The following is a 26,188-nucleotide window of genomic DNA, read 5'->3' as shown; positions in this document are numbered from 1 at the left end:
AATGATTTAACACAAAGTTCTAGCTTCTGCATAATGTACTAGTAGAAAGAAATTGTTAGGGTCAGTGAGCTTGGAAGAGATACTCCAAGATCCAAAATTTGACACCAAGCCACGTAAGGTGATATTAGAACAGATAACCAAAAGCTTGGACAAAAAGATAGGCTTTAATGAGCAACTTGATGACAAAGAGAAATGGAGAGTCAGGGATGCTTAGGGAGCAAACGGCAGAGCTTAGCCACATCATCTGGACCCATCCTCACGCCCTGGAATATTCTGCCGTGTGTCATTTCTCATTCTCAGATGCAATCACTACTTTAATAAGTCCTATTGGCAAAATTCCTCTTATAATCAAAATTGGTCTGAAATTAATGTTCTCTGTACAAGAGATAGCATGACAAGATTATTCAACTCATAATAATCCCTTAAATCCAGTGATCAACAGGAAGCAAAAGTAATAAAATATTCTTTATCTTGTAGGGTAATCCTTTAAAAAATGATATAGTTAGCAGGACCAAAACACTAAAACTCATTTAATACAGTCTCCACCACTCATGGGTTGCATTAGTGTGAATATGATTTGCCTGCTATACATGATGGGCAAAAAACATAGTAGCACTATTACAGTGGTGAAAACATTCCTTCCATTTTGCCCAATTTCCAGCTCCACTCTGGCCTGCAGCTTTGTTTAAACTTCTAGTGTTTAGTTCAAACTGTAAACTCCACACCACTTCAAAGGGATCACAAGGGTTTAAATACACAAAAGATAATTGAATATAATGTTTGTTCTTTCAGGTTAATGAGGTACAAACTAGTTTAGTAAGCACTGATGTTTCTGCACAAAATAAACTGAACATTTAAGATACTGTAACAAACAACTTTGAAATTGTTATAAATGTAAATATATAATGGTTATTGCTTTTTGGCCAATATCATGAATTTCAATACCAATTGGTGAGAAACGGTGCATTTTAGTAGAAAGAATAGAAGGTAACATTGTTAGTTTTTCAACAGTCTAAATGGGTTAAAGGAACAGAGATCTAAAAGTACTGATACATGAATCATTAGAAGTAGTAACGCATTTTAACAAGGCCATAAAAGAATTCAAAGAGCTGGATTATATTTCGACAGGAACAGAATTGAAATGCAGAAGTATGTTAAACTTGTACAAAAGCCTGGTTAGATCACACTTGAAATACTGTGTACAACACCACCTTCTTTGGGTTTTGGAGGTCAAAGAAGCATCGGAGAAGGCACACAAAAGATTTGCAAGAATAATACCAGAAATCAGAGGTTTTAGCCATCAGGAAAGACTATATGGGCAGTAACCTAATAGAGGTTTATTAAATTATGAAGTAGTTTGATAGGGTAGTTGTAGAGAAAACATTTCTACTTGTGGGAAAGTACAAAATTAGGGGTCATAAATATAAGATGGTCACTAATAAATCTAATAAAGAATTCATAAGAAATTATTTACCCAGAGAGTAGTCAGAATATGGAACTTGTTACCTCATGGAGTAATTAAGGAGAATAGCATTGATTCATTTAAGGGGAGGCTAGATAATTACAGGGGAGAAAGGAATAGAAGGATATGCTGGTAGCATCAGGTGAAGTATAATGGGAGGAGACTAACACGGAAAATAAAAACCAATGTAGCCCATATGGAGCTGTTTCTGTGCTGCACACTCTTTGTAATAAGAGAGTACCCATTTTAAATGTGGATTTTTCAAAATGGTGGGAACTATACCTGAAAACTTGTACAATTACATAGGTCATAATTACTGGTTTATTAGAATAACCTAATTCAGATGTCCAACTCCATATAAGACATTAGTTAGGCCTCATCTGGAGTACGGCATTCAGTTCTGGACACCATACTTGAGGAAGGATGTGACGGCATTGGAAAGAGTACAGAGGAGCTGAATGATTCCCAGGATGAAGAACTGTAGCTATGAGGACTGGAGAGATTGGGACTGTTTTCCTTAGAGAAAAGGCAGCCGAGAGGAGACTTGATAGAGGTTTTCAAGATCCTGAGGGGTATGGACAAGGTAAATAGTGAGAAGCTGTTCCCACTCAAGAGAACATTAAGAACTAGAGGGCACAGAGTCAAAATAATTAACAAAAGGAGTAAATGTAAGTTGAGGAAAAATGTTTTCACCAGAGGATTGTTGAAGTCTGAAACAAACTTCCTGAAAGGGTGGTGGAGTCAGGTTCGATCGAGGTATTCAAAAGGGAATTGGATTGCTACCTGAATAGAGAGAATGTGCAAGGTTATGGGGATAAAGCAGGAGAGTGGGACTAGGTGGAATGCTCTTTCAGAGAGCCAGTGCAGACTCAATGGACCTAATGGCTTCCTTATGCACTGTAGAGATACTGTGATGCTAATTAAATTCTAGTTGAGCAGTCAAGAGTTATCAGCAACATTGGCTTTTAATGCTAAATACTGCAGAATAACCTGGATCAATCCATTTTTATTATCAGGCCAACAAAACTATGAATAATGCGCTTCAAGTAGAATAAAGAAATATTCAATATATCTTCTCTGAGAAACACCAGCTCTTGTAATGTGGGCTGTTATGATATCTGAGAATATGCAGATGGTGTACGTGTCATCAAGGAACCAGGATGGAAAGCAGTATGCAAGCAGCAGTCAGTTAATGCAGCTGTTGCTGTGAGGAATAGTGATTGTTGAATCCCTAGAGCATAGCTCTCTGCTGAGCTGTAATGTATATAAATTTGCTGTATAGTTCAAATAAGTCAAACCTACTTATAGTTTAACAATCCTGTATGGGTGATTGGCAAGTTGTGTAAAGAAGCCAGAATGCAACATGGGCATTTCAATTGTTTTTAGCAATTAGATGTTTCCCTGATAACTAGCAAGTTAGCAAAATAAAGTTAATTCCCCACAGGAGTATGAATTAATCCTTCTAGAACACACTTCAGTAGAAGGAAAAAATTACAAATCATTGACTGTAGATTAAGGCCATCATCTGATCTGAACATTGAGGATCTTACTCAGCTACGGCTGCAGAGAGAGTACTGCTGTCCTCTTCATAGACTTCCCGCTTTGGTCGGTGAATAAACTTCACTGCCAGCCAATTTTCGACAGCTGAAGACTTGTCCAATTCAACCTGACCAAAACGTGAACAAAACACAGCAATAATCAGGCAAAGAAGTGTCCTGAATCTCACTTTCAATTGTTTCATAGAACTGATAGAAGTATTAGTAAAACAGTTAAGTGGAGTAATCTCCATTCTAGTGATTTAATACAATGACACTCCATCCTGCCTAAAAAGCATATCAACTCAAAGAAACAATGCTACACTCAAATAAAAGATCCCTGTATTGTCCTTTTTTCTATGCCTTAGATATTCTTTTTCTGGCAAGTTGTGTAAGTCAGATATAATGCTCTGCATTTCACCCCCATCTCAATGCAGAATCAGAAGGTTGTGGTTCAAGTCCAACTCCGGAGACTTCAGTACAGACTGACATTCCAGTCCAGTGCTAAGGAGTGCTGCATGATCGAAAATGCCATCAGTAGGAAGAGATGGCCACTGCTCAGGGTGGATTTGAACAAGACCACAATACTATTCAAATAACAAAAACATAGGGAACTCACCAGAATTCCTAGCCAACGTTTACACCCCAACCAACACCTAAAACAGATTATTTGGCCATTCATTTCATTGTTGATTATGAGATCCTGCTATGTACAAATTGGCTGTTATGTTTAACATTTAAGTACTTCATTGGTAGTAAAAATATTTGGGACATCCTGAGATTATAAAGCACACTAAAGTATTTCTTTCCATTTGAGCTGCAAAAAATCCAACAATAAAATTATAGCTTTACATTTTCTAAACTTGGATTGTGATGGAGAGAGCTTTTGAGCTGTGTAACATTGGTGATTGCAGGTCCACCACGACTGATGAGAGCAATTTCAGTTATTGAATTAAGAATGTCACACAAGTACACCTTCTCTTACAGTAATTGGCATAATACAATGGTGACAATACTGTAATCAAATTTGCTGTCCATTTGGTTTCTTTTAAAAAATAAGCACAGTTTGCTTGAATCTGACATTATACAATATTGTGGCCTTAATAAAATATTTTATAAATACAATTTTGAGGAGAGTTTGAAGCACCATCTAGAAGTTGCTACAAACTAGTCATAGATTTGAGAAACTTAAACACTTGGTCCCAGTCAGTGCAGCTGTCCATCAAGAAACTACCAGACTTGAACTTGGGAACAACAGACATGAATATTATAACCACTGTATATAATTCCAGTTAACAATTTCCAATCTGTTGATAAAACTGTGGCATCAACATTTTAGGTGCGGTGATTAGGGACCAAAAAGGGGATTTATGCATGGAGGCATGGGCCATAAATTGAGGTATTAATGAGGTACTTAGCATCTGTCTTTACCAAGGAAGAGATGCTGCCAAAGTCATAGTGAAAAAGAAGATGATTGAGATCACTGGATGAACTAAAACTGATAAGGAGGTATTAAAAAGGCTGGCTTTACTTAAGAGTTAAAAAGTCACCATGACAAGATGGGATGCATCCTAGGGTGCTGAGGGAAGGAAGGATGGAAATTGAAAAAGCATTTGGTATAATATCCTTCTTAGATGCAAGAATGGTGCCAGAGGACTGGAGAACTACAAATATTACACCCTTATTCAAAAAAAGGTGCAAGGATCACCCCAACAGCTACAGGCCAGTCAATTTAATTTCAGTGGTGGGGTTTTGGAAATGATAATCTGCGACAAATTTAACAGTCACCTGGACAAATGTGAATGAAGGAAAAACAGCATAGATTTGATAAAGGCAAATCGTGTCCGGCTAACCTGATTTGAGTTTTTGACGTGGTTGATTTAGTGTACATGGGCTTCCAAAAGGCATTTGATAAAGCCTCAGCAAAGTCAAAGCACATGAGATAAAAGAGACAATTGCAGCATGGATTTTTTTTTAATATATTCGTTCATGGGATGTGGGTGTTGTTGGCTGGCTAGCATTTATTGCCCATCCCTAATTGCTCTTGTCCAGAGGGCATTTAAGAGTCAATCACATTGCTGTGGATCTGGAGTCACATGTAAGCCAAACCAGGGAAGGACGGCAGATTTCCTCCCCTAAAGGATATTAGTGAACCAGATGGGTTTTTACAACAATTGACAGTGGTTTCGTGGTCATCACCAGACTTTTAATTCCAGATTTTTTTATTGAATTCAAATTTCACTATCTGCCGTGGTGAGATTTGATCCCAGGTCCCCAACAGATTACCCTGGGTCTCTGGATATGGAGTTGGCTAAGTAACAGGAAACAGTAGTGGGGAATGGTTGTTTGTCAGACTGGAGGGGTTCCTGAGGGATTGGTATTAGGACCACTTCCTTTCTTGATCTATATTGATGACCTAAACTAGGATGTGCAGGGCACAGTTTAAAAATTTGCAGATGACGCCAAACTTGGAATTATTGTGAACTATGAAGACGATAGTGATAGACTTCAAGAGGACATAAACAGGCTGGTGGCATGGGCAGATGTGCAGTAGATAAAGTTTAAAGCAGAGAAGTGTGAAGTGATACATTTCTGTAGGAAGAACAAGGAGACGCAATAGGAAATCAAGGATAAGGTTTTAAAAATATGTACAGGACCATAAAGACCTGGGGTTAAACGTACACAAATTGATAAAGGTGGCATTGCCTGTTGGGAAATTAGTTAAAATTGCACAAGAGATCCTACACTTTAGAAATAGAGTCATGAAGTACACTAGCAAAGGAGTTATAGTAAACCTTCATAGAACAGCATTTTGGGCCCAACTGGAAAACTGTGTCCAATTCTAGGCAACATACCTGATATTGATAGCGAGAAAGGGTGTGCGTGTGCAAGGGAGGGAGCAGGGCGAGCATGACCAAGGGAGTGGGGAGGGTCGTGGCCAAGATAGCAAGGAGGGTGCGGCCAAGGGAGCGGGGTGGGGGGGTCGCCATGGCCAAAGGATTGCGGGCGGCAGAGAAGAGAAAGAGAAAGAGAAAACTAATCACAGGGCTATTGGGAAAAGAGTTGGGGAGTAGGACAAGCTGAGTTGCTCTTGCAGTGAATCAGCATGACACTAAGGAACAAATGGTCTCCTTCGGTGCTGCAACCATTCCAACATTTGACACGAACGAAGTATGGAATGATTTAAAAATCTGTGGCCATTGTCCATTTTCATTTGCCTGATTAGCAACCCAAATAACTTCTTCATTACTAAGCTGGGCAAACAGATAATGCTCAATTTCAGTTCTAACTGGCTGCTGGGAAACCACATGACTGGTGCTGTTTACATTTCAATTATGTAACTTGCTTTCTATTTCAAACCTTGGAAACAACAAAACCATAGAAATCTTGCAACGTTTGTCAATTTAAGCTGCAGCTCAATTTCAAACTTATGCACTGTGATGCATTTAAAAAAGGGACAGCCACAAAGTCAAAATTAAACAAAAATACATTTAAAAGATTAAAGTACACAAAAAAATGCATCTCATTGGTTGACATTTTCATTGTGATATGCAGCTTGAGGAGGATTTTCAGTATGCTATTGAATGGAAGGAATTCAAGAGAGGGATATCTGTAGGCACACTCTTACATTAACTTGTAGCTCACTCTGGCGAGATTTCTGTGCATGGGTTTGAACTTTCAAGAGTTTGAAAAATTCTCGGACTGTGATCTGGCCATCCATCAATTTCTACAAAAAAAAATTCTTATGTCAGCTTGTATAGAATCACACTGCAAAAGACGCTTCATAAATACATATTAGGAAATTGTACCTTACCCATAGCACTTAAATATGAAAGGAATGCCGAGATTAAGTGCCAAATTTCAATTGTTCATATTTGCAACCAAAATTACATATGGCCTCATTCTGTAGATAACGTTGCAACACTTAATTTGTTCTTATAGCCCGTTAAACTCCAGTAAATTATAAAGTGCACACAAATTATAGTACTTTGCAAGATGCGCTTAAGACATATGAAGTAGCTTATTATTGTTAAATAAGTAGATAGTTTGAAACTTTCTACATAAGCCAAATTTTAAAATACACCTGAACACAGGAATTGACACAGTAGGCCAATAATATAATCAAACCCCCTTCCCAGATCACAAAATTGTAAGCCATGATTAATTAAACAAAAAAAATTAAAAATGACAAACCTCATGCAACTCAGACTCTTCAATAATCACTAGGGATGTATTCAGGTTACATCTTGGAGCTAAAAAAAGATAAAAATTGTACAGTGAAGTTCCAGAATAGTCAGCTATTGAATTTTCCAGCAGATCCTCAGCATTCTTTCAATACAACTATCAACCATCGCTGGTTTACAAGGCCTCTGAAAGCCTTCAGCAGGCTGCCATTTCTGAATTGATACTTGCTTTATCATTTCGTCCCACCCCTCACCTGCCCATTATCAAATTAACTGCATGCAGTCATGACACATGGGTTTTCTTGCTATCTGATTCAGAAGTGTTCTAAATATACAAAAGTCTGTAAACTTAGTCTTTTGACCACATCTACATTGTCACAGATGCATTGCATCAGTGTTAGACTAAAATTATTTTACGCATATTAAAATATTAAAGCGCAGCATTTTAAGATTTGTACCAACAAAACAAGTTAGATGTTTAAAAAATGGAAATACAGGTATCAGTGTCTCAAAATCAGCAACCTCAGGACCAAGACCATGCCAGATTTCAGGTCTTGCTGGTTTTCGGTACAGGCAGTTTGGCCCGAGTATGTTGAGTGTTCTGGATTGCAAAGGGCAGTTTTGAAAGAAACAGAGACAATGCTGCAAGACAAGCCAAGGAAATTCTTTGCAGCTGCTTCAGATCAGTGTTACTTTGTCGGAAGCGTAGCAGAAGCTCCTTTAATGCATGGGAATGGGGTTTCCACTGCACTTCAACACTGATGCAATGCATCTGTGATAATGTAGATGTGATCAGACTAGCAAAAGTCTAAGTTTACAGACTATCTTGTATATTTAGAACACTTTACTTAGTGGTGGAGTGGGAGCAGCTCCAATGAATTTCCCAGCCATACAGTTAGACAAAAGATGTTGGTGAGGAGGGAAAGTCAGTTGAAGGCTGCTTAAAAAAGTGTGGTTTTCAGACAGCCAGATTGGAGATACTGTACCTGTAGTCCTCATTTTCTAATTTTCTTGCACATCATTGATTCTGATGCACTATAGGTACATCACTAAATACCATAAACACTCAATACTAAAGTAACGTAGCTCGTTATGAAGCAGCGGAATGAGAGCTGGACCAGGAAGGCCCCAGACCTGATCCCTGTCCTGTCCTGAGTTAACTGACCTCTGACACCCAAATGCTGCATCAATTGGCTTCAGTGCCTTGGGATCAAGTGCTGGAAGCGGATTCCTGGGGGAAAATGGGAGGGAACAGTTGTTCCTTCAGCTGTATTATTCTACATGATTTAGCTCATATGGATAAGGTCCATGTGAGTGAGATAGGAGATAATATTGGGACAACAATCAGAGTAAGGGATCAGTGGGGTCAGGAAAAAACGGAAACTTTACCAACAAAAATAGAACTGCTGTTTCATTGTTCTTGCCCATACCTCAAACATTAAGTTGAAAGAACTGAGACAAGCTCACATTCCGTCCCACCTTAAACTGCAGAGACTAGCTGAAGAATACAGATAGTTGTTGTGGCAATTTCTGGATGGTTGTTGTATTAAATTATTATTAATATTCTGCTCACATTAGGTAGCACCATGTACACAACAGGTTACGAAGCTAGGATACAGGATGGAACCAGTGTGTGTTGAAAACTAAATTACACAATGTATTTCAACTGAAGCTCCAGAACACACTGGCATTCCTCAGTTCAATTGTAATACGTTGAAGGAAAACTCATAGCTGGCCTATTCATACAAGACTTGCTCAATTTATCTGTCTTTACCTTACTTTTGATCTGCCAGCAACTATAAAGTTTTTAAGAAGATCCATTTTTCCGAAAGCAAAAATAATTCTTCTTTTTCTACCTCTGCAAACATTACAAGACATGTGGACATCTTTGGGCTGAGCCAGAGGATATGTGGGATGCCTTACAGTATTTGATTCTGAAAATTGAGAATCTGCAGGAGCACTGCACTCACTTTTTCTTGGTGAAGTAGTGTACAATACACAATGCAATGAGTCACAAGCTGCATTGGAACAGCAGGCTATTCAGTTCCTCAAGATGGTTCTGCCATTCAATAAAGGTCACGGATGGTCTATACCTCAGCTTCATATGCACACCCATACCCATCAATCTCAGTCTTAAAAGTTTCAACTGATCCTTTTCAGGAATATAGCTCCCGGTTTCTGATACTCTTTATGAAGTATTTCCTGATGCCATTCCTGAATGGCCCAACAATTTCAAGATTATGCCATGTGTGACGAAAGTATAATATTTTCTGGTCTATTGTGATGTAGGTTGATGGGTGGTTCTGTGAGATTTAATTACATTTGAAGTCAAATAGGCTGCAAGCTTGAAATCGTCAAAAGAAGCTAGGTGTAGAAATGTGTTTGACATGCTAATGAGTAAACATGGATGTTGGCTTAGCATGTAAGGTGTGAGGGGAATTTGCATTTTTGGATAAGTGAAGTGATTTTTTAGCTTTCAAAGGGATGTTAGTCTGTTTACAATTAGCCAGATAAGCAAGGCTAAGGAGTGTGTTTATTTTTCCCAAAGGTTACTGACAATATTGGTAACATGGAAGTTTTTATATAATGAGGTGGATAAAGTTTCAAAAACTTGTGGAACAATAGAATTTCCATATTAAAGAGAGAGAAACATATTAAGAAGAACAAAAGTCTATGTGAGAGAATCTAACAGGAGTGTGTGAAACAGCCTTCAAGAAGCCTCCAGCCATTTGTGCATAAGTCTGCTATGTAAAGTAACTGAAGTTGGGGTAAAGCCATTTGGAATTCCACTGTCAATTGGGTAGTGTTGTTAATTTGCTGGTTTTGTTTTAAATCTAAAATCTATTCTGGACTGTAGCTTTAAAGAGGGTGTGTAACTGGGAGTCAGGTCAATTAGGAATTTTAGGATTTGTTATAGTAGTAATTGTAGTCTTATGTATGTGTTTGAAATCTTTTATTTTGTTAATAAATATTTTAATTTAATTTTTTTTTTAAATCTCTAAAAGTCTTGGACTTCTTACTACTGAATGCAGTGCACACATCTTCTCATAATAAATACAAATTGCAAAACCATTGTGATAGTGTGGCCAATTCTCCCTTGTAGATTTGGACTGTCTGGCACACATCATCTGCCATGTCATAACATGTCTTGTTCCAAACTTCCTCAGTGGAAGTATTCCCTATCTACCCTAAGGAATAATTTTCTCATTTTAAACCCTATCATCTTCTATACACAAAGGAATGCAAGCTAAGGTTTGTTCAACATGTGCTCATAATTGACCCCTTTAGATTATGTGGTATCCATATAGGTCAAATTCAATTTTATTACACGAGATTCAGAGGCTTAACTGGCATTTTGGGGATTGCATTTCAGGGTCTGGTCTCTTATCTACATGGAAATGTTGAACCAGTGGCCTATTTCACAGGCTCAGACAGTAAAAATCTGTGACCTGTGAAAATTCTGAATTGTTTATTCTGTAAACAGGAAACAAGTCTTCCACTTCTTGAAATCATAATTGAAGGCTATTGGGAAAATTCACTACAGTATAAATCAAATTGCTTCAAAACATTCTCAAACTGTTCTAGAGTGGAGTACATTGGAACAAATTGGTATCGATAGTGAAACAGAAATAAATAGGTGTAGCAATATCAAAAATGGCTTTTTAGGGCTGCTTATTAAAATGTTTTCCAGTTGACCTTCTGTCTAGACTACTAACCACATTAACTCTGTACATGGAAGATCTGACAGGAGACAAAGTTTAACAACTTGATTTCCAGCCCTAACTGACCACCACACCACTTTCTACAATAGCAAGCAGCACTTGCAGCAATACTATACTCCAGTTCAAACAGCTATTCTTCATGTGTGAACATCATCAGGCTATTTAATCACAGAGCATACCATCAGCAGATATGGATGATCCAATGTCCACAGTTACATGGTTTTGTGTGATTTGTTCTTGGGATGTGGGCAATTATTAGTAAGGCAATTTAAAAAAAAAATAAATTTAAGTCAATGTTTGAGATGTGAGTGTCGCCAGCAAGGCCAGCATTTATCGCCCAATCCTAACTACCTTTGAAAAGGTAAGCAGCCTTATTCAACTGCTGAATTCCATGTGGTATAGGCACACCCACAGCGCTGTTAGGTAAGGAGTTCCAGGATTTTGATTCGGCCACAGTGAAGGAACGAGAATATAGTGCCAAGTCAGAATGGTGTGCAACTTGGAGGGGAACATGCAGGTGATGGTGTATTTATTGCCTGTGCCTGGTTGCCTTGGGATAATTAAGAGTCAACCACTTAGGGTGGGACTGGGTTCACAGGTAGGCCAGACCATTTGTCTAAAATTAGTCCTTTTTCTCCTCTCTTTAATTAAAAAGCTTTGCTATGCAAATTGACAAATTGATAAGCTACAACTTACTGACAGCAACTGCAGAGGTCCCATCTCCTTTGGTTGAATCTAAGGAACTGTTACTATCCAGGCTTTTTGTCGTCATACTGAGTAGGTTTTCTTCCATGATTTTATGCCCCATACCTTCCCATTGCACGACAGGAGCAGTGCTGGTCTATGTTAAAAATAATTTCAAAGTTACAGCAATTGCTGTTTAAGCACTTGAACAAGACTCAACTTGATGTTATGAATATGAAGAAACATTAATTTCATAAACAGTAGAAATGCCTTTATTATTGAACTGGAAGTGTAATAAGTTTGGCTAAAAGGAATTTGCTCTTCAAAGCACACAATGTCTCATCTCCCTCATGTGGGATTTAAAGAAACAATTTCACATTTGAGGGTCCGAGTTCACAAAACAAAGTAAAATTCTGTGCATGGGAAAATTAACATTTCAAGTTAGGTCAAAATGTGTTACGTAGAGGATTTTATTCAAATAAGGGCGACTCCAATCAATAAGTGCCACAACACATAATGCCTCATGTTACTTTACTGAAGGAGAGACAAGATGACAGAAGGGAGGATGAGCTGTCATTCAAGCTGCAGCCAACATCATGATGGAACTTGCACTTCATATCTCCTGTTGTCAGAGACGTCCAGGCAGTCCCTGGTGTTCAATTATCAGAGAAGTATTCCAGATAGTTGTATTGCAAATATAATCCAAATGCCAACTCAATAAATCACTGTGTTGACTGTTCTGAGATTAAAAATCACGCATTAGGAGAAAAATATTATACAATAACCCTTTGTCCAGAAGCCAACACTTTATCACCACAGGAGATGGAGTTGTCTGGATTTGCTATAATCCCATTCACAAACAAGTGTTGTGGGTTCCATCTCCCATCACAAATTGATATGAAGTGAAGGTAAACAAAAATATAACTACCTACATCAAATGGATTGTAGCTATAATCATTTATACCAGAAAGTTCATTTTCAGTTCAGAGCTTCAAAAGGCTATAGGTCGATCAATTTCCAGTCAAGTTTAAGCACTTTGCCCTTTCACCCAATTTACTTGGCTGATAAAACCAACTGTAAACACATACTGTACTATTAATACAATCAATTTTATGCTACACTACAAACCATTCACAACTGCCTAGGATACTTCATGTACATATTTTCCTTTCACTTACCTTATGTCTTGAAGAATCAGTGTCTTCAAGTCCCAAATTTCTCATTTTTCTTTTACTGCACGGATTTTCATTTGCCTCCTCTTCACGCCATGCTCGTTTTTGGTAAAGTCTTTGTTCTACTGATTTAATCATTTTCAAACTGCCAAGATCTTGATCTTGACCACCTGTAACATTTTCATGTTGTTCAAAAGCAGTTGAAGCTTCGTTTCCAAGTTGTTCAGGGATGGTGAGACAGTGCACTTCACTGGACTTCAAGCAGTGAGATGGTTCCGTTTGATCAAATATTTTGTTTTCTGCTTGGTCATGATCATTCGTTTGGCTTTCAATCGGAATACCTGGGTGTTTTTTAGGATCGACATTAGGTTCGGGCATATTTGAATTTACCTCAAGTTTGTTTGATTTACACATGATATTCAGAAGTGAACTAGAGCTGAGATGTTCTCCTGATGTTGCTACATTTTGATTATTTGAATTTACAACGTTGTATAGATTTTCTCTACTAGGCAGTTTAGGAGGAAAGTTGCCCAGAGAGATTTTATATTTCAATGTGTCCCTAACAAGTAAGTTTTGTTTTGAGAACCATGTCTTTGCATCCCATGTTTGACACTTTGTCGGACCTTTGTCACCTACTGGAGGCCTTTCTAATACAGTGTCATAAGTCACATTGGTCATAGAGTTCAATTTCTGAAGTGATGGCATATTAGCAAGACTTAACTTTCTGGATTGATTATGTCCCAGATTTTTATTTGCTGTACTTATAGATTCAGTTATTACACTGTTCACAGTACCTTCGGATTGAGCATCACTAACTTGATGTTTAAGAAATTTCTCAGAAGCTGCCTCCCTGCTTTGATCGACTGGGGATCTCTTCTCCTGAATTTTGTCATTGTTACACGTCAGAATTGAATCCAAAGAGTTCTCGGTGCATAGCACAAATTTTTTGATTCCTTTCCCATTCATTTTTTCATGAACTTCAGCTACACATGTTGAACTAACAGGCTCTCCTTCTTGCTCTGTCCCACCGTCCATATTCAGGGTGGTGACCTCCATGTTCCCAGTCAAAGGATCAGAATCAGGACCAAGTTTATGGACAGCACAACTAACCTTACAAATGGTGTTTTCAACTGACTTTTGAATGCTGGCAAATTCTGCATTGCCTGAATGGTTACCAAAACACCTTTTCCCCTTTTCAAGCACCAATTGGGAAATTTTGTGATTAGTGGATATATCATGCTTATCACAAATGGTTACTGTATCCATTTTTGTAATTGGTGTAACTTGCTCAAAAACCAAGAGCTTATTGTTGGGGAGGGCTGACAAAACAGACCCAGGAGCATTGAATCTGGAAGCTACTTTATCTGAACCTAACGCCTCACTTGTAGCTGACCTAAGGCTGTCACTTTCAATAGCAGTTGTATGACTTTTGGTTATGTCCATGTCATTTGCTTCTGAAAATACCATGGTCTTATCACTGGGAAAGGATAATAGCGAACAGCCAGTGTCAATCAGTCTGGGGATTATTCTGGGTGAACCCAAAGCTTCATTTGTAATTTTTCCAAGGCTTCCGCTGTCAATTGGAACCGTATGGCTTTTAGTTATGTCCATGTCATTTGCTTCTGAAAACACCAGGGTCTTATCACTGGGAAAAGATGACAGAGTAGATCTAGCAATACTCCGCCTAGAGGTCATTTTATTTGAACCCACTGTATGATTTGCATCTGGACTAATGTTTCCACTTTCAATAGCAACTGTATGGCTTTTAGTTAAGTCCATATCATTTGCTTCTGAAAACACCATGGTCTTATCACTGGGAAAGGATAATAGAGAACAGCCAGTGTCAATCAGTCTGGGGATTATTCTGGGTGAACGCAAAGCTTCATTTGTAATTTTTCCAAGGCTTCCGCTGTCAATTGGAACCGTATGGCTTTTAGTTATGTCCATGTCATTTGCTTCTGAAAACACCAGGGTCTTATCACTGGGAAAAGATGACAGAGTAGATCTAGCAATACTCCGCCTAGAGGTCACTTTATTTGAACCCATTGTATGATTTGCATCTGGACTAATGTTTCCACTTTCAATAGCAACTGTATGGCTTTTAGTTATGTCCATATCATTTGCTTCTGAAAACACCAGGGTCTTATCACTGGGAAAAGATGACAGAGTAGATCTAGCAATACTCCGCCTAGAGGTCATTTTATTTGAACCCATTGTATGATTTGCATCTGGACTAATGTTTCCACTTTCAATAGCAACTGTATGGCTTTTAGTTATGTCCATATCATTTGCTTCTGAAAACACCAGGGTCTTATCACTGGGAAAAGATGACAGAATAGATCCAACAGTACTCTGTCTTAAGGTCAGTTTCATTGAAGCCAAAGTTTCATTTGTAATTTGTCCAAGATTTCCACTATCAATTGTGACTGTATGGCTTTTAGTTATGTCCATATCATTTGCATCAGAAAACACCAGGGTCTTATCACTGGGAAAGGATAATGGGATAGACCCAACAGTATTCTCAATGGAGGCCTTTTTATCTAAACTCATTGTATGATTTGCAACTGGCCAAAGGTTTTCACTCTCAATTGCAATCGTTTGGCTTTTGGTGATGTCCATATCATTTGCTTCTGAAAACACTAAGGTCTTTTCACTGGGAAAAGATGACAGAATAGATCCAACAGTACTCTGTCTTGAGGTCAGTTTCATTGAAGCCAAAGTTTCATTTGTAACTTGTCCAAGATTTCCACTATCAATTGTGACTGTATGGCTTTTAGTTATGTCCATATCATTTGCATCAGAAAACACCAGGGTCTTATCACTGGGAAAGGATGATGGAATAGACCTAACAGTATTCTCAATGGAGGCCTTTTTATCTAAATTCATTGTATGATTTGCAACTGGCCAAAGGTTTTCACTCTCAATTGCAATCGTATGGCTTTTGGTGATGCCCATATCATTTGCTTCTGAAAACACCACGGTCTTTTCACTGGGAAAAGATGACAGAATAGATCCAACAGTACTCTGTCTTGAGGTCAATTTCATTGAAGCCAAAGTTTCATTTGTAACTTGTCCAAGGTTTACAGTATCAATTGTGACTGTATGGCTTTTTGTTATGTCCATATCATTTGCTTCTGAAAACATCATGGTCTTATCACTGGGAAAGGATGGTAGTATTGATCTAGGTACATTCAGTTTGGAGGTCATTCTAGAAAAACCCAGTGCTTTATTTGTAACTTGTCCACCGCTTTTATTGTCAATTGTGACTGTGTGACTTTTGGCTATGTTCCTATCATTTGCTTCTGAAAACACCATGATCTTATCATTGCGAAAAGATGATAGAGCCAACCCAGCAGTGCGCCCAATGGACGTCAGCCTCATGGAACCTTTCATTTCATTTGCAACTTGTCCACTCTCAATGGCAACAGTATGACTTCTGGTTATGTCCATATCATTTGCTTCTGAAAACACCATTGTATCATCACTGGAAAAAGGTGGCTGAATAGATTGAACAGTACTCTGTCTCAAGGTCATTTTATTTGGACCTGTTTTATGATTTGCAGCTGACCCAAGGTTTCTATACTCAATTGGAACTGTATGACTTTTAGTCATGTCCATATCATTTGCTTCTGAAAACACCAGGGTCTTATCACTGGGAATGGATGACAGAACAGGCCCAACAGTATTCACATTGGAGGCCTTTTTATCTAAATCCATTGTGTGATTTGCAAGTGGCCTAAGGTTTTCACTCCCAATTGCAACTGTATGGTTTTTGGTAATGTCCATATCATCTGCTTCTGAGAACACCGTGGTCTTATCCCGAGGAAAGGATGTACTTGAAGTCTCTGTCCAATTCACAACTGGCCCAAGGTTTCCATTGTCAATTGGAGCTGTACGACTTTTGGTTATGTCCATATCATTTGCTTCTGAAAACACCATGGTTTTATCAGTGGGAAAAGATGACGGAATAGATCCAACATTACTGCCTATGTAGGGCAGTTTTGTCAAAGCCAATGTTTCCTGTGCGACTTGTCCAAGGTTTCCACTGTCAATTGTGACTGTATGGCTTTTTGTTATGTCCATATCATTTGCTTCTGAAAACACCATTGTCTTATCACTGGGAAAGGATTGTATTGATCCAGGTACACCCAGATTATAGGTCACTCTAGTAAAACCCATTGTTTCCTTTCTAACTTGCCTTGGATTTATATTGACAATTGGAGCTGTATGACTTTTGGTGATGTCCACATCATTTGCGTCTGAAAACACCATGGTCTTTTCAGTGGGAAGAGATGGAATAGATCCAACAGTACTCCAATTCGAGGTCAGTTTCGTCAAAGCCAATGTTTCATTTGCAACTGGTACAAGGTTTCCACTGTCAATCGCAACTGTATGGCTTTTTGTTATGTCCATATCATTTTCTTCTGAAAACATCATGGTCTGATCACTGGGAAAGGATAATGGAGGACATTCAGCAGCAGACAGTCTGGGGGTCATTCTAGTTGAGCCTGATGTTTCATTTGTAATTAGTCCAAGTTTTCCACTATCAATAGCAACTGTATGACCTTTTGTGATGTCCATATCATTTGTATCTGAAAACACCATAGTCTTTTCAGTGGGAAAAGATGACAGAAAAGATTCAACAGTATTCCGTCTTGAGGTCAGTTTCGTCGAAGCCAATGCTTTATTTGTAATTTGTGCAAGGTTTCCAGTTTCAATTTTGACTGTATGGCTTTTTGTGAAGTCCATATCATTTGCTTCTGAAAACATCATGGTTTGATCACTGGGAAAAGATGGTCGTACCGATCCAGCAACGTTCAGCTTGGAGGTCATTTTAGTAAAACCCAATGCTTCATTTGTAACTTGTTCAATGCTTTCACTGTCAATTGTGACTGCATGGCTTTTAGTTATGTCCATATCATTTGCTTCTGAAAGCACCATGGTCTCATCACTGGGAAATGACGACAGAACAGACCCAGTAGCATTCCGTCTGAAGGTCATTTCATCTGAATCCTTCGCTTCATTTCTAACTTGCCCTAGGCTTCCAATGTCAGATGTGATTCCCTGACTTTTGGTTATATCCATATCATTTGCTTTTGAAAATACAATGGTCTTACCGCTGGGAAAAGATGACCTGGAGGTCAATTTATTTGGACCTAAAGCTTCACTTTGGTTAATCTTATTACGATATCCATTATCTGAGAATATTGTGTGTTCATTTGGGGTAAAAGAGGTCAATATTGTTCTGTCTTTTTTTTGAATCGTGATAGCTGTTAGTTGATTTTGATTCGTTAGGTGCTCTACCTTGCCAACATCAATAGGTGCAGTATGACTTCTGGTCATATCCAAATAATCTTCTCCTGAAAATACAACAGTCTTATCTTGAAGAAAGGAAGAATGAGTTGACCCTTCAGCATCTAATCTCTCTGCATTTTTAGGCTCTGTTAATGAACGAGGAGTGGTAGCATTTCCCATGGCAAAATGGTTAATAGCAACAGTGTGGCTTCTGGTGAACTCCATATCATTGTCCTGGTCCAGAAATAGGACAGTCCTGTTTGGATCCAAGTTGTTGTTAGAATTAATTTGCAGCACCAAGTCATTTGCTTTCTCAATGTCTTTAGCTGTGCCACAAGCTGAAGGAAAGCCAAAGTCTGTCTGTTTCAATAGCTGTTCTTCAAAGATGGAGGACATCGACACCATTTTATTTTCGTCTGCTTCACTTTGCTTTATGCTATTTAAGAATGTTTTAAAATCAATTGTCTTTTGCTGTTTAGGAACCTCATTTTGTCCAATAGAGCTGAAGGACCTATTAGCACCCTCTTCCCCAGTGTCAAAGTACACATTGGTATATGTTGGTTCTGTAGAATCAAATCCAGTCAAGAAAGATTTTAAGTCAATTTTTTTTGGAAGCCTAGAAGTAACGTTTGCTTCAGAAGACTTGACTGGATCTTCTCTTCGCATTTCAATGCCAGAATTGGGGAAGATATGATGTTTCCTGACGGTCTCATTGTAATCACAGGGCTGTTTAAAATGGGAAGATAAATACATTAAAATTTACAGTGAAGATTAGATTATTTGCTTTAAATGTTTTTCTTATATTTAAAGTACTAAAATGTAAATGGAACACATTATTTGCCGTTAAAAAAAAACTTTCTGGAAAATTGGTGTCGGCAACTTCAGCATACCAGAAACATGCTTCTGTTGAATCCATTTAGAAATTCAGTCACAGATATAAAACATATCAAAGTTCTTCCAGCTGACGTGAATGAAACGCAGAGTCTTACAATTCACAATTTAAGTGCAAACCTAATTATTTGTAAGAGCTGGACCTACTTACATTGGATGTATGCTAATTTACCTTAAATTGTTGCAAAGGGGTTCGGAGAGGTGCATGAAGCAGTGCATCCATTCCTTTGAGTAGAAAGAAAACAAATTAGTATCACCCCTTAAGATGGATATATCTAGTTCATCAGACTAAATCCAACACAAACATACATACATAAATAAGCCCTGGTCCTTTCTGTATTCCCTCGACTCAATTATCAAAATTGCTGGTCATGGGGGACTGAAATCCAGACTTGGGCTCACAACAGAACAAGAAAGTTAACTTTAAGGGGTTGCAGAATTTTCAGTAGAAGCAGGGGATATGGAGAACAGGGAGGCATATGGAAAAGAAGATTTTGGGGCACTTTCAGGGTTACTTTGAAACACTTAAAAAGAGCATTGGCTAATGTGGCCCAAAAATGTTTCATCAAAATAATCTAGAGAGTAGGTTGCAGTCAAAGAATCTCAGAGGCATTAATCGGTTTAGTGTGCCAGGGAGATGATGTTTGCTGGAGTGAAGGATACTCCTAAACAGAAATGTAAAAAAACTCAACGCAGCTTCAGAGTCAACTTGGAATGAATATCTGATCAGTATGCCCAAGATACAATTCAGATGCGCTGTGGCAAGAAAAAAACCTGTAGGCATGCTTTGTAGGCCTTAAGTAAGCATATCACTCAGGTTGGAATGACGATGTCCGAGATGCTGGAAAATGAAGACAGCTATGAGAGGAACATAAGCTTGTATTTATATAGCGAAGAAATGACGAGATAATAGGTGTTTTTTTTAAATAAAAAGGTGTTGGGTTGAGCGATAAATGTTGGCTAGAACACCATGAAAACTTCTTCAACAAAAGCAAAAATAGCTGGAAAAACTCAGCAGGTCTGACAGCATCTGTGGAGAGGAATACAGTAAACTTTTCAAGTCTGTATGACTCTTCATCAGAACTGAGGAAAAAATAGAAATGAGGTGAAATATAAGCTGGCTGAGGGCTCTCAACTGTGTCCAGCCCATCTCCCGCACATCCACCCTCACACTTTCCTCTCCCTCCCAGAACCATGATAGGGTCCCCCTTGTCTTCACTTATCACCCTACCATCCTCCGCATTAAAAGGATCATCCTCCGCCATTTCCGCCAACTCCAGCATGATTCCCCCACCCAAACACATCTTCCCTTCACCCCCACACCCCCCGGCGGCATTCCGCAGGGATCATTCCCTCCAGGACAACCTGGTCCGCTCCTCCATCACCCCCTACACCTCAATCCCCTCCCACCGCACCTTCCCAAGCAACCGCAGAAAGTGCAACACCTGCCCCTTTACTTTCCCCCTCCTCACCGTCCAAGGGCCCAAACACTCCTTTCAAGTGAAGCAGCACTTCCCTTGCACTTCCCTCAATTTAGTTTACTGCAATCGCTGCTCCCAATGCTCCCAATCCCTCTACACTGGAGAGACCAAACGCAGGCTGGGTGACCGCTTTGTGGAACGCGTTCGGCCTGTCCGTAAGCATGACCCAGACCTCCCAGTCGCTTGCCATTTCAATACACAACCCTGCTCTCATGCCCACATGTCCGTCCTTGGCCTGCTGCAATGTTCCAGTGAAGCTCAACGCAAACTGGAGGAACAGTACCTCATCTTCTGACTTGGCACTTTACAGCCTGCCGGACTTCACACTGAGTTCAACAAGTTCAGATCATGAACTGTCTCCTCCATCCCCACCCCGTTTCCAGTCCCCCTTTTTCTAATTATTTATATTTTTTAAACATATTTTTCTTTTCCCTTTTTCTAATAATTTATTTTTTTTAAATATATTTTTCTTTTCCCACCAATTTCCATTATTTTTAAATGTATTCCCATCCATTGTTTCAGCTCCAACTTTTAACCTATTTCAATCCCTTCCCCCCACCCCTCCCCCACTAGGGCTAACTGCCACTTGCTTGTCCTGCTTTCTACCCTTAATGTCACCATTAGCACATTTCTTAGCTAAAATCACCACCGTCAACACCCCTTTGTCCTCTTTTCTATGACATCTTTGGCAATCTCTTCTTTGCCTCCACCTATCACTGGCCCTCTATCCAGCTCTACCTATCCCACCCCCCTCAACCAGCTTATATTTCACCTCATTTCTATTTTTCCTCAGCTCTGATGAAGAGTCATAAAGATTCGAAACGTTAACTGTATTCCTCTCCATTGATGCTGTCAGACCTGCTGAGTTTTTCCAGCTATTTTTGTTTCAGATTTACAGCATCTGCAGTATTTTGCTTTTATGAAAACTCCTTTGTTCTTAATGGCGTACAATAACATAGCAGTTACGTTACTGAACTCATAATAGAAAGGCTGTGACTAATTATCTGAAGAAATTTGATCAAATACCACCATGGCTTTTGAGGAATTTAAATGCATTTAATTAAATAAAGTCTGGAATTTTAAAAAAACTAGCATCGGTAATGATGACCATGAAACTACCGGATTGTTATAAAAACCCACGAATGCTCTTGAAGGAAGGGTATCTGTCATTCTTATCTGGTCTAGCCTATATGTGACTCCAGACCCAGTAATGTGGCTGACCTCTGAAATGACTGAGCAAGCCACTAGGTTGTACACAAGGTGGTGGTTCACTACCACCTTCTCATGGGCAATAAATGCTGGCCTTGCCAGCAATACCCACATCCCTTAAATGACAAACAAAAAACAAAAATAATGTTGTGGAATCCTTTACACCAGCTGTGACTTGGTTTAACTTCTCACCTGAAAGGCAATACCTCAAAGTGCAACACTCCCTCTGTGGTGTGCTGAAATGCCAACTTAGATTATGAGCTCATGTCTCTGGAGTACAATTTGAATTTATAAGCTTCTGATTCAGGGATGAGAAAGCAGAGTCAAAGTAGACATGAAGGAAGAATGCCAGAATGGTTTGAAGTGAAGGTAAAAATCTTGCCAGGGTTCCACCACACCACCCACCATGTTTGTTATTTAGAGCATTTAGCTAGTGTTACACTCCCAGCTGATGATACTACTGGACAAGCGAGATCCCAGGGTAGAACCCAGCTTGAAACTTTTATTTTTTGTTTAGAAAAGTGGAGTGGCTACTGAACAGAGTCACAAGAGTCATCTGATAAACTTTTAACAAAATAATAAAAAAAAAGTATTAAACAGGAAAATATGAAATATATTACAATACTCCTTCACCAACGCCTATACCTTTACAGATATATATAGATTTGTAAGAATAACACCAGTTACAAAAGCTATCATATACTCCCTTGGTCACAGTAAGCAAATAGTCCATGTAAACCAATAGGCAACCTGTGGTCAAACACCAAACCTTATTTTGCTTTTATCTTAATGGTTATTGTGCACATGGACTTCAAAAAGGTGTTTGATATAGCACCGCATAATAGAAAAATGGAAGCCGATGGGGTTAAAGGGACAGGGGCAGCGTGGATACAAAGTTGGCTAAAGTACAGAAAGCAGAGAGTAGTGGTGAATGATGTTTTTCTAGACTGGAAGCAACTATACATCAGTATCTCCCAGAGGTTGGCATTCAGACCGCTGCTATTATCAAAGTTTTCAGTGTCAAAAGGCTTGGAAATGTGAACACTAAGGAGAAGGATAGTAGCAGACTTCAGAAGGACAGGGACAAGCTGGTGAAATGGAAAAATGAAACTAATACAGAGAAGTGTGAAGTGATGCATTTTAGAAGGAATAATGAAAAGAGACAACATATGCCAAATGTTACAATTTTGCAGGGGCTGTAGGAACAGAGAACTGGGTGTCCACATACACAAATCTTTGAAAGTGGCAGGAAAAGTTGATAAGGTTGTTAAAAAAAAGCATTCATGACAATTGACTTTACAATAGAGTACAAAAGCAGGAAAAGTAATGCTAATCCCTTTTAATCACTGGTTAGGCCTCAATCAGGTCCAATTCTGGACACCCCATTTTAGGAAGAGTGCAAAAACTTTGGAGAGGTTGCATAAAATATTTAATAGAATAGTATCAGGAACCAGATGACATCACTAGAGTGTTGAAAGAATACTTCACATGTCTTCACCCAAGAGAATGAGGATGAAGGTATCAAACTCGGGGAGAGAGACTGTGAGGTTCTTAAGCAAATTGATATAGGGAGTGACAAGGTATTGGAGGTGTTGGCAGGCTTACAAGTGGTCAAATCTCCAGGTCCAGATGATTTGTGTCCCAGACTGCTGAGGGAGGCAAGGGAGGAGATCGCAGGGGCTCTGACCCCAATTTTTAATTCCTCTCTGGCCACGGGGGAGGTGCCAGAGGACTGGAGAACAGCTAATGTGGTTCCGCTATTTAAGAAGGGTTGTAGAAATAAGCCAGGGAACTACAGGCCAGTGAGTCTCACGTCAGTGGTAGGGAAACTATTGGAGAAAATTCTGAAGGAGAGAATCTATCTCCACTTGGAGAGGCAAGGTTTGAACAGGGATAGTCAACATGGCTTTGTCAGAGGGAGGTCAGGCCTAACAAATTTGATTGAGTTTTTTGAGGAGTTGACCAGGTGTGTAGATGAGGGTAGTGCAGTTGATGTAGTTTATATGGATTTCAGCAAAGCCTTTGACAAGGTCTCACATGGGAGACTTGTAAAGGCGGCAAATGCATGTGGGATACAGAGTAATTTGATAAGGTGGATTCAAAATAGGCTCAGTTGTAGGAGACAGAGGGTGATGACAGAAGGATGCTTTAGTGACTGGAAGTCAGTGCCCAGTGGCGTACCACAGGGATCTGTACTGGGTCCCCTATTATTCGTCATTTATATAAACAACATAGATGACTATGTGGGGGGTAGGATTAGTAAGTTTGCGGATGACACAAAGATTGGCCGGGTGGTTAACAGTGAGGTCAAGTGTCTTGGGCTACAGGAAAATATAGATGGGATGGTCAAATGTGCAGATAAGTGGCAGGTGGAACTTAACCCTGAAAAGTGTGAGGTGATATACTTTGGAAGGAGTAATTTGACAAGGAAGTATTCAATGAACGACATGACACTAGGAAGTTCTGAGGAACAAAGGGACCTTGGCTTGTGTGTCCATAGATCTCTGAAGGCAGAGGGGCATGTTAGTGGGGTGGTGAAAAAGGCACTTGCCTTTATCAATCGAGGCATAGATTACAAAAGTAGGGAGGTCATGTTGGAGTTGTATAGAACCTTGGTGAGGCCACAGCTGGAGTACTGTGTGCAGTTCTGGTCACCACAGTATAGGAAGGATGTGATTGCACTGGAGGGGGTGCAGAGGAGATTCACCAGGATGTTGCCTGGGATGAAACATTCAAGTTATGAAGAGAGGTTGGACAGACTTGGGTTGTTTTCGTTGGAGCAGAGAAGGCTGAGGGGCGACCTGATCGAGGTGTACAAGATTATGAGGGGCATGGACAGGGTGGATAGGAAGCAGCTGATCCCCTTAGTTGAAGGGTCAATCATGAGGGGACATAAGTTCAAGGTGAGGGGCAGGAGGTTTCGGAGGGATGTGAGGAAAAACCTTTTTACCCAGAGGGTGGTGACGGTCTGGAATGCACAGCCTGGGAGGGTGGTGGAGGCTGGTTGCCTCACATCCTTTAAAAAGTACCTGAATAAGCACTTGGCACATCATAACATTCAAGACTATGGGCCAAGTGCTGGTAAATGGAATTAGGTAGGTAGATCAGATGTTTCTCAGGTGTCGGTGTAGACTCAATGGGCCGAAGGGCCTCTTCTGCACTGTGTGATTCCGTGAAAATGAAATAAGGCAGGTGAGAAATGCAAATAAAAGTAAATTGAAATGCTGAAAGTGGAATGTAAAAAGAACACAAGTTTTTTTTCTGGTTCTACATTCTGTGTGTTCTGGGGTGCTCTCTATTGAAACAGAATATAACACAATACCTCAAAATGGAGACAGGTACAAAAACCCTTCCAAAGGAAAGGACAATTTATTAAAAGTATACAGCACAAAAGGAATGATTAAAAGCCCATGTTCTTACTCACCAGCAATGCTGAAATTTGTATTTAGTGGCATCATGTCCCTGTGAAATAAAAACATGTTCATTTTGCATTACTTCACACACCTTTAGCATGACTTTTAAGCAATCAAGTTTAATTTTAGCTTTAATTGTTGCAGTTGAAAAAGAATGTCTTCAACATTCTGTGTTTTGAACTGTCATATTGTACAGCACAAGAAAAAATGCAAAATCGAACTGCCTTTGAAGAACATTACCCTGCCTACGACTTTCAATATAGTTGATCCCTTAGGATGGGCAAAAGAGACAGACATACTCTGGAATGCAAGAGAGAGAGAGGCCCGGGAGATGTCCTAAAGCAGCAGTTTATCAGTAACAATCCCTGCTTTACCCACAATCCACAATTCTCAGAGCAGATGAGAAATATTAAGGCCTTCACATATAAAAAGAGAGTTTGTTGAGATTCTGGTCTTTGTGGTTTCCCAATAAGATAAGCTACTAAGTTAATTGCTTGGATATATGTACAATTGTGGCAGTAAAAGACAGGCGCTTTATAAATATGTCAATCGTTAATATGATACCAAAAGTTTGTATGTGCATTCCCCCCACCAAGCTAAGCACAACATGAAATTTCATTAACTTATGATGCGCACAAAGTATCTGGCTATATAGAAGCAGACATCCTTAAATTCACCTGCATCCAATCAGTGCGCATGAATATTCTGAGACAGAGTGACCAACCACCAGTTAACCAATACCCCGACAATAACAATTTACAATCATAGAATGAGACAGCACACGAGGCCATTCAATCAAGTGCATCCATGTTGATTTTTTAAAAAACTCCCCAATTAAACCCAGGCTTTTCCCTATAACCCTGCAAATTTTTCTCCAAATATTCACCCAATTCCATTTTGAAATTTATTACTGAATTTGCTTCCAGCATGTTTTTAGGAAGTGTATTCTAGATAACAACTTGCTGCAATAAAAAAAAACAATTTCCCCTTGAGTTGCTTTTGGCTCCTTTGCCAATTAAATCTATGTTCTCTGGTTGCTGACTCTTCTGTCAACTGGAAACACCTTCTCCTTATTTACTCCATCAAAACCCTTCAAAAAGTCAAAGGTCTCCAGATGTTAACTTAAACAAATGCTGATGA

General features: G+C 39.2%; 1 protein-coding gene across 1 annotated transcript in view; it reads right to left on the bottom strand.

Annotated features, from left to right (window-relative positions):
* Positions 1-26,188, bottom strand: part of knl1 (kinetochore scaffold 1) — a 135,234-nt gene that overhangs the window by 61,557 nt on the left and 47,489 nt on the right. The window contains exons 8-14 of the mRNA XM_041214291.1: positions 25,060-25,097; positions 19,118-19,170; positions 12,766-18,780; positions 11,600-11,744; positions 7,192-7,250; positions 6,626-6,724; positions 3,013-3,128 (exon numbers count right to left, since the gene is read on the bottom strand). Coding sequence (XP_041070225.1) covers positions 3,013-3,128; positions 6,626-6,724; positions 7,192-7,250; positions 11,600-11,744; positions 12,766-18,780; positions 19,118-19,170; positions 25,060-25,097 — 6,525 coding nt within the window. The remainder of the gene's footprint in view (positions 1-3,012; positions 3,129-6,625; positions 6,725-7,191; positions 7,251-11,599; positions 11,745-12,765; positions 18,781-19,117; positions 19,171-25,059; positions 25,098-26,188) is intronic.

This window comes from Carcharodon carcharias, chromosome 20, assembly GCF_017639515.1.
Source record: "Carcharodon carcharias isolate sCarCar2 chromosome 20, sCarCar2.pri, whole genome shotgun sequence".
NCBI classification, from domain to species: Eukaryota; Metazoa; Chordata; class Chondrichthyes; order Lamniformes; family Lamnidae; genus Carcharodon; species Carcharodon carcharias.
The sequence above is the reverse complement of the archived record's forward strand: the minus strand, read 5'-3'. Positions and strand labels throughout refer to the sequence as shown.